The sequence below is a fragment of the Falco naumanni genome, chromosome 3 (genome assembly GCF_017639655.2).
Source record: "Falco naumanni isolate bFalNau1 chromosome 3, bFalNau1.pat, whole genome shotgun sequence".
Taxonomy (NCBI): Eukaryota; Metazoa; Chordata; class Aves; order Falconiformes; family Falconidae; genus Falco; species Falco naumanni.
The window spans coordinates 2,697,977-2,706,874 of NC_054056.1; the positions used below are offsets into that span (position 1 = coordinate 2,697,977).

The 8,898-nt window shown below is 52.3% G+C and overlaps 2 protein-coding genes across 2 annotated transcripts; one reads left to right on the plus strand and one right to left on the minus strand.

Moving 5' to 3' along the window:
- The first annotated feature begins 1,170 nt into the window (after window positions 1-1,170).
- YRDC (yrdC N6-threonylcarbamoyltransferase domain containing) lies at window positions 1,171-4,904 on the plus strand. The gene is made up of 6 exons (XM_040586043.1): window positions 1,171-1,333; window positions 1,533-1,728; window positions 2,149-2,263; window positions 2,601-2,720; window positions 3,447-3,589; window positions 3,931-4,904. Exons 1-6 carry the CDS (start codon window positions 1,186-1,188, stop codon window positions 3,992-3,994), a joined length of 786 nt encoding a protein of 261 aa, XP_040441977.1. The 5' UTR covers window positions 1,171-1,185; the 3' UTR covers window positions 3,995-4,904.
- A 97-nt stretch (window positions 4,905-5,001) lies between these two features.
- MANEAL (mannosidase endo-alpha like) lies at window positions 5,002-7,580 on the minus strand. The gene is given in 6 exon segments (XM_040586044.1): window positions 5,002-6,011; window positions 6,013-6,037; window positions 6,039-6,080; window positions 6,082-6,327; window positions 6,329-6,466; window positions 6,919-7,580. Coding segments are annotated over 6 exon segments (726 nt in total). The 5' UTR covers window positions 7,029-7,580; the 3' UTR covers window positions 5,002-5,846.
- Window positions 7,581-8,898: the final 1,318 nt, after the last annotated feature.

Below are 8,898 nucleotides of genomic sequence, written 5' to 3' on the forward strand. Positions count from 1 at the left end.
GGTAGAGTGGAAATGATGAATTTACGATTTTTTTCTTTGTATGTGGAATGCTCTGCAGTCCCTTTAATGCAAACACCAGCTGTGCTCGATGCAGCAGAGGTGAGAAAGACAAAATTTCCTGTTGGTAAAGATGGTAGTTGTAGCATCCCTGCTTTGGAAGTTACAGGTACGGGGTATCTTCCAGGGAAGAGAATAGGAACTTTGGGGAAAGCTAGTGGCAATAAGGAAAATGGACTGAACCTCCCTTCCGAATAAATCGAGATTTCTGTGATGCAAAGCATTTCCATGTGGCAACCCCCCCCCCCCCATGCCAGCAGCTGGAGGGCATCTCCCACCCCCCAGCTGTAGCTTGTTCCTGTCCCACGGATTATGTGTCTGTGAGTTTGGAATCATAGTTCTCATCAGGGACTGAGCTGCTACTCACAAAGTAAGGCACAGCTTTCATGCTTCTCCAGCCCTTCTAACATCAAGTCGGTCACCAACTAATCCTGTTGCTTTAAACAGGGAAGGGAAGAGTCAGTGTGTGAGATGGAAGGCTGCCCCTCCTCCAGCAATCGGCGGGCAGACGGGGTGAGAGACACTCAGACCAACCTGCTTTATTTTAAAGTGTAAATTTAGTAAGATCATGCATCAGTGCAACAAGAGAAGGCACAGCCCGGGGCCACGGCCGAGGGCTTGGGCCCTGGTGGTTCGTCCCCGGCACACACGCGTGAGGCCGCCTCGGAGCCCGCGGCCCAGCACCACCCCGGTCCCCCGGCTCAGCGCTGGGCCCCGCCGCCGGGCTCTGGGCTGCCCTGGGCCGCGCCCGGCCCCCGCCCAGCCGGGGAACAGCGCGGAGCGGGGGCCGGGGCCGCCTCCCCGGGGCTGGGGCAGGGCCGCAGGGCGGCCTGCAGGGCGGCCATCTCCGCCATCAGCTCCTCGCAGGCGGCGATGCGAGCCCGCAGGTGCCGCTGCCGGGCCTCCAGCAGGCTCCGCAGGCGCCGCCGGCCGTCCTGCACCTGCGGCGGAGACAGCGGTCACGGGCGGCGCCGCGGGCGGCCCCGCGCCCCCCCTCCGCCCCCCCCCGGCACCCACCGCGGGCCCGCGGGGCTCCCCCGCCGCCTCCGGCCCGGCCCGCGTCGCCATGGGAACGGCGCGAGCCGCCCCGGATGTGCGTCACCGCGGCGGCCCGGAAGTGGCTCTCGCATGCTGAGCGCGCGGCGCGCGGTGCTGGCGGCGCTGGCTCGGGCCGGGGAGGGAGCGCCGGGCCTGGGGCCGGGGGTGGGCCGCGCCCGCCTGCTGCTGCCGCTGCCCCTGCCCCAGCTCGGCAGCGCGGCCCAGCCGGACACGCGAGGTACGGGCGGGGTAACCGGGGCGGGGAGGGGGAAGGCTGGAGCTGGCGGGGAGGGGAGCTGGGGCCGGGCCTGGCGGCGGTGTGGGCCCGGGCCGTGGCCCTGGCCCGGCGTGAGGCCCGGGGCTGGGGTGGGGGACGGAGGCCTTGGGCCGGTAGCGGGGGTGCTGGGCCGCCCCGCTGACCCGCCGGTATCGCGCAGGCTGGAGGGAGGCGGTGGCGGCCGCCGTCGGTGCCCTACAGGCGGGCGGGTTGGTGGCGGTACCGACGGACACGGTGTACGGCGTGGCGTGTCTGGCCCAGGATTCTGGTGCCGTGCGGAGCATCTACAGTCTGAAGGGGCGGAACGGGAGGAAGCCGCTGGCCATCTGCCTCGGGGACGTGGACGGCCTGTACAGGTGGGTGCGAGTGGTGCTGAGCCACGGCCCGTGGGTCTCTGCTGGGCTCCGGAGCCCTTGTACAATACCCGCAGCCCTGCGCGGGGCAGGAGTGGCTGTGGGGTGTGAGGCTGCAGTGGAGCTGCTTCACCGCGCCCAGCACAGCAGTCCTGGTCAGTCACAGAATCACAGCATGGTCAGGGTGGGAAAGGATCTCTTGAGATCATCTAGTTCAACCCCCAGCAGGTTCACCTTGAGCAGGTTGCACAGAGTCATGTCCAGGCTGGTTTTGAATGTTTCCATAGAAGGAGACTCCACTGCCTTTCTGGGCAACCTGCTCTGGTGCCTGGTCACCCCCATAGTACAGGAGCTCTTCCTCATATTCAAACAGAACGTACCTGTGCGTCTGCCTTTAACGTGCTTCCTCTTGCTGCCGTGTAGGTACTGCCACGTGAATGTGCCGGATGAGTTGTTGCGGGACCTGCTTCCAGGACCCGTGACCCTGGTCTTAAAACGCTCGGAAGAATTAAATAAAGACTTGAATCCTTTCACATCGGTAGGTCTTTGCGACAGGGTGAACCCCTGTTTTTGAGGGACAGTTGTGCTCCTTTTGTATTTCTGTTGTAGTAGCTTTTATTCTTACGCCTGTGTTCAGCATGCTTAGCAGAATTGGTGCTTCCCGAAGCTGGTCCCTGTGCTGTTGTGTGCCCTGCAAGTTGTTTGAGCACTGCATAACCCAGCGCTGGGGGCTAGCTTACTTGTATTATTGCTGGTTCAGCAGGTGTTGATGTGGTGATTCTCTAGGGTATTAGCTTTAAGTCAAGGGCGTTTTAGGCAATGCAAGATTGAAAATGGTTACTGTGTGTAAACCCGTGCTCTCTTCTTCCTCGTAGCTGGTTGGTGTTCGTATTCCAAACCACCCTTTTATTAGGGACTTGGCACGAGCTTGCGCTGGACCACTGGCTCTAACAAGTGCTAACATCAGCTCTCAGGCGAGCACGCTGACGGTTTCGGTAAGGCCCTTTTTGCCCCTAAGTGACATTATTGTAGTTTGTCAGAGCCCCAGGCTTTCACAATTGCCAGCTTTAGCAATAAAACAAGAATTTCTCTGTCACTGTTACTATTTTTTTAAATGATAATCTTTAGATAAAATAGCCTGTGGATATGTAGTGTGGGGTAGCTGGTCTTGCTGTGATCTTCACCTTAAAAAGGAAGGAGAGCAGAGCTAGAAAGTAATATTTAAAGGCTTATAAGCAGCTTTTGATGTAGGTGCTAAATATGAAAGACAAAAATTGCTGTAGGAGGGATGGCTGTGGAATGGGACTGCTGCTGCTGTACAGCTCCTTACGGCCTGGTAACGACCTGTAACTCAAGGACATGTCTTTTTGCAAAGCTTGTTACCCTGGTGATGACATACCTGGGCTCAACGCCCTATTCTTGGCCCCAAATGTCTTGATAGACTTCTGGCTTTTTTTGTGCACTCCTTAATAAACAGTGGTGCAGCTAAAAAGCCTTCAACCAGAGAATTCTTGTGACTTTCCTGCATGCCCGAGATAAATCGGTTATCAGAAATCAAGCCAGGATGTCTTCATGACAGAAAAAAGTGCAGACCTGAGAGAGGAAGGGGAGAAACCAACTCCCTTGACACCAGAATGTCCAGTAATGTGTGTTAGAACGAACTATCTTCAGGACTGTTAGCCACATATCTCTTTATTTTTTATTTTTTTTTATTTCCCCAGGAATTCCAAGACTTGTGGCCTCAGTTGTCCTTAATCATTGATGGAGGCCCAATAGGAGATATACAGAGCCCAGAGTGTCGTTTGGGGTCAACTGTGGTTGACTTATCTGTGTCGGGGAAGTTCACCATCATTCGTCCTGGCTGGTGAGCACTCTGCTGGATGTAACTAGCTTTTTCTTTAAATGAAATGAAGCTTCCAAGTTGGGGTGAGTTTTGCTTCTTTTCCCACAGCAATTGAACCTTCACGTTAACGTTATTTATTAATAACATTATTAATGTAATGCTTAATTATCAGCATGCTCAGAAATCCTGAGAGCGTGCGCTCAAATTCTGAGCCCAGGAGACCCCTTTCTGGAAGCTTCTATGTGGAGTTTGTGCTCTTCTTGATTCAGAGTGCACTGTTCTGTCTAGCTGATTGCTCTCCCAGAAAATGCAGTTTAATCCTTAAAAACCTTTTTTCCTGATGGTTCTGTTTCACCCCACAGTGCAATGATGCCTACGGTTGAAATCCTGAGGCAGAAGTATGGCTTGATACCAGAATCATCGTAACACTTTGGACTCTGAGGAGGCTCTGCAGAGCTGGTGAAGTTGGGCACCATGTGTCTGCACATTCAGGAAATGGGCTTTTGTGGCCTTGTTTAATAAGGTCGATGGGTTAGGTCAAGGTTAATAAACAAAAGATTAAAAAGAAAAACAACCCAAACAAACCCAGAACAGTAGTTGATGTGTATCTGTTAATTAGTACCACATCTGCTATAGTCTGAGAAACCAGCCTGATATGTATGCTGACCTCTTTGTGCTGCTGTACCATTCCAAAATACTTGTCTGTTTTATTAGCGTGATTAGGCCTTTGAAATACAGTAATTTTAATGTTAGGACGGGATGATGAACATAGTGTCTGATCCACCCTCCCCGTAACGCTTATGCCATGTCTTTGTTTATTGTATCTGCACTGAAAGAAAAGCAAAGATGGAAGAGAGGTTTTTTTGAAGCTTTCACAGTGTTGTAGCTATGGTGTTCTCTGGCTGCTGTTCTAACTGTAATCAAAACCTACTACTGAAACTATCAGTGCTTTTGAAATTTAATAGTATTTAAATGGTCCCTATCTAGATGGGAGCTGCTCAGAAAGACCTGGCTTCCTCATAATACACAGAACGAAAAGAAGCTCTTGGCTTGCTGATCTTCATTTTTTGAATGTGGACTTCCCTCTTGATTTTGTTCTGAAAACAGTGCTAAGCTGAAGTAAATAGGGAATGGATGAAAGTTTCCCCTAGTGTTTATTCTTCACTGGAAAGTAAAGTTTATGGAGCTGCTATTAATTTAAAAACTGGTAAGCAACCTGCATGACTTTGTTCTAAATGCTTATTTTTAGACATGTTGCCCCTCACTTTTGATGCACTTAGGCGCTTAGTGAGATCGTGTATGGAGTTGTCATAAATAGAACCTTGTTTCACATTCAGAGCTGCCACTTCTCATTTTATTGATATAGACAAGTATAAATTTTATGGCTAATTTGGAAGGGTCTGAGCATGGCTAAAATCAAAAAGGGGAAAGCTACTGTGAGCTGAACTCTTTCAAAGCACAAATTAATGGTGTTTTCAGTTGCATTTTTATTGCAAATGTGGTTTTTTTCTCCTTGGTTCTAAAGGGGATAAAGCAACTTCAGATCTAAATTTTCAAAACATGGAATGCTAAACAATTGGTTAAGAGCTTTTAGTATAGATCGTTGCATTTCCTTGGTTTCCAGCACATCCAGCAGTAGTAGTAAACAGTCTGTAGCATTCCAGCTCTAATTTTCTTTAGTTATTTGGAAACAGTGGACCACAGTGACAACACCTGGCGTAGAACTCCTTGGTATAGAAGCGGTTGGGTAAAGTAAGAGGGTATGTAACGGCATGGCTTAATTTTCACCTGCAGTGGGCAACTTGAAAGAATATTTTTCTTTACAATAAGCTGATGGAGAAATGTTTTGACGTAGTTGCTAGTGGAGTGAGGGATGTGTGAATGCTGCTGGCAGCTGGCCAAGGGTGCACGGTGAAATACATGCTGGAACCCAGCTAACCACATCGAACGTCACAGAGCCATGGTAAGAAAAACCAGGTCTTTGGCCCCTAAGCCAGCAGCGCTTGTGAATTCCAGAGGAGCTCTCAAAGGGTCATCTGCGCTAAATCTGCAGAAAATTAGATCTGACTGCTGCTTGCAGATTTCCTGCTCCCTTTAACTTCCTTCTGTGAGCCCGTCACTGGGGTTACGCAGACTTTGGGATGTTCACAGACGGCTGCTCGTGTTCAGCAGCCTGGTTAGGCTGAAGGGTCTGTGGCTGCATCTCTTCAAGCACTGCTTTGTGTTGCAGCTTTGTCAGTGGGATGCCTTTTCGAGTAAGGCAAGTACTGAAGTCACATCAGCCACTGCTCTTTTCTTTGCTGAAACCTTCTGCCCACCTGTGAGTCAGCTCCAGGTACATGCTGGGCTGATGAGGAAGGCAGTCCAGATAAAGGCACATCGGTGTCTTGTGCACAGCTTTTTCGATCGGTGTGCCTTCGTGCCATTTTTTGGAGGATGTGATGCGAGACAGTCTCTGGCCTGACTGTGTGCAGCCTGCAGAGCCGTGTCATAGTACTTCCCGTTGACTCTGAGTGTTGTGGCTGCTCCAGGGGCGAATGCTGGAGTTGATGTAGCCTGGGCCAGCGGTGGGGATGAACATCAGGTTGTTGGAGTCGCAGAAGGCTTTGACTGCTTTCCAGTTCTGGTGTGTTGAGCCAAAAGAGAAACCTTTGGATGCAAAGTACGTGTATGTGGTGTTGTACCCTGCAGAGAGGATGTTGTGCTTGTGTCCCTCCTCCACCAGCAGTGCTATGGACATGGTGTCGTAGGCTGTTGCAGAGAGAGTGGCAGCCTGATGGTGTGAGAAGGTTGGCCCATGATTCAGCTGGTGTCAAGTAGGAATCATAGATGCAAAACAGCATGACACTCTTGCCGGTGCTGGTCTGGTACTTAGAAGAAGCTGCGTGAGATCCGTATCTAGAGGACAGCACAAAGTTTTTTCAGAGGTGGGGGTGACAAGCCCTCAGCAGGCATCTCCACTGTCAGGCCAGCGTGATGTGAGACTGGGTTTGCCACAGGGGCCTCCTTTTCCAGAACCTTTGTCTCCATCTTTGTGGGAGTACCTGTGCCTGCTCCTTTCCTTTTTTTGAAAGAAAGGGCAGAGGTGCCAGCCTCCGGGTGATAAGCTTAGAAAGCTGAGCAGAAGAAAGCAGTTTGGTGTTCTGAAGGCGAGGTATGGAAGAGCTGGAAAAAGCAGGATTTGATTAGAACCCCTGCCCAGTGCTGCCCATTGGCTCGCTCTAGGCAGCTCCTGCCCCTGCACGCTGTTTTTTGGATGCTGTTCTGATGCATTTAACTCAAAGCTCTGCACGCTGTTTGTGCTTGAAGCAATGTTTCACAGCTGGACTTGGTCTACATGAAAAACTTACTTATCCAGAATGTATTTGATGTTCTCATGCACACTGTGGTCATCGCGCCCTTTGTATGGCCGGGCATCAAAGGCAACCTTCAAAACAGACCACAGAGATGGTATTTCCATCACACTGGTGCTGCCTTCTCTGACCCTGACCTCCTAGAAGACTTTGGATCTGCTGTAGGGGACCTTCTGGTGGCCACTGGGGGCAGACTGGGAGGACCCCTTCGTGACAGGTGAATATAGCAGGCTGCTCGGTGGAGTCGGGGCTTACACTGTTTTTCCCTAATGCTAGTAAAAAGTAAACTGAAAACCCTGCTAAGAAGAGGGGAAGCCTTGCATTTAGCTGTTGAAAAATTGTTTCTGTTATCTTAAATACGAGTACTTACTTGCTTTTACACAGTGGCTGAAGCGCAGGAGCAGAACCTCTGCCCAGGTGCAGCATCGGCTCCGTACCAGAGTTGAGCAGCCTCCAGCAGCAGAGACGAGCCTTCCCTTTACGGTGTGTCGGTGCACGGTGTCCCGTATGGAGGGTGTGAGGCTCCCTGCTGTTGTCCGCCAGGCCAGGACCAGCCCCCCTGCAGTGGCACATAATGGAGCGGGTCCCAGTCAAATGTGGTTTGTTCCTAAACTTTGCCTGTGCATCAGCAGTGTGGGAAATGTTCGTGGTCACACAAATGCTTTAGGAGCTGTGGTGTTTAAGCCATGGTTGTGACTGACGCTACGAGGTGGCAGGGGGGTCCCCAGGTGCTTGGGGGGATATGGATGTAACCAGCGCTCCGAGGTGGCTGGGGGTGCCCTAGGTGCTTGGGGGGATGTGTGGGATGCTGAGGGGTGCAGCCGCTGTGGCTCCGGTGCTGCGGTGCGGGGTACAGCTGCCCCTGAGCTGGACGAATGGAGCCCGGGTCCGTGGGGGCAGTGGGGGGTGGCTCGGGCAGCTGTGGGGGCAGCTGGAAGTTTGCCTTCCAGAGCTGTGTGGCTTTTGGCTGGGCTGGAGGTGTGCAAGAGCTGACTGTGGGCTGGGTGCCAGGCTGGCAGCTGTAGTGCTGGTAGGACACCAGTGGAAAGGGGCGCTGGGAGGTGTCCCGGTGCTGGAGTTCCTCACGCCAGCCAGTGAGGAGGGTGGGAGCCCGTCTGCCGCTGTATCGCCTTGGGTGTATTTTGGCCTCTAAAATGCCTGTACCTATGCCACCTGAGTTTGCCAAAGGGATCTGGCAGACTTCTCCCTGTTGCTTGTACACCAGCGCTGCTCTGGGGATGATGCCCGTGTCCTGTCTGAAGCAGCCGCTTCGAGCCCTGCTCCTGGCTGTATTTCAGGCTTCGCCGTGTGTGGCTGCTACAGGCAGCGCAGAGCCAGGCTTGGAAGAGCAGCAAGGAATGTCCCCCTGCTCAGACGAGCTGTTTTTTGTAGAACAGGGAACCTCATCTTTGCCCTCTGTCTCATTTGGGCGTGGGGCACTAGTGCTGCTGGAGCCTCAGCTCTGCACACGTGGGATTTGCTCTAGGAGTACTTATCTCTGTAAGAACCGTACAAATGTTGTACCCAAAGGAGCGCAGAGAGGCATCCAGCTCTTACCTCTCCAGTTTCTGAACCTGGTCAGAACACAACACAGGTTTGCCTTCCTAGGGAAGCTGCTGGTCCTCCCGATTGCAGGGAGAGAGCAGACGCCACAATACGAATGTACATCAGTGGCTTGGACAGTATAAGGCAAGCAAAAGCCTCTCCTGCTTCCCTCATTTATTTTTAAAATCTCTTTAAGAGCAGTGTGATAATTTTGGAGGCCTGGTTCATGCTTGGGGTGATGCTCCTGCGTTTATTCACCAGCTCACATCTGCCTGGGCTTCTTCAAGGGCTTGGTGAGCTTTGTTTCCCCTTTGCCTTTCACTTGCTGTCATATGCTGGAGGTGAGGGCACTTTTTAATCTAATTTCATGGCTGCCAGTTGTGGGTGCAGTGAGCGTCGTGCTGAGCCAGCTGGCTCGGGAAGCCAGCAGTG

Bases quoted from the DNA above. Each gene is read 5' to 3' on its own strand.
- YRDC (XM_040586043.1), top strand. From the start codon at position 1,186: ATGCTGAGCGCGCGGCGCGCGGTGCTGGCGGCGCTGGCTCGGGCCGGG. The intron at 1,334-1,532 runs GTACGGGCGGGG...GGTATCGCGCAG, and splicing joins GGCCCAGCCGGACACGCGAG to GCTGGAGGGAGGCGGTGGCG. The intron at 2,264-2,600 runs GTAGGTCTTTGC...TCTTCCTCGTAG, and splicing joins ACTTGAATCCTTTCACATCG to CTGGTTGGTGTTCGTATTCC.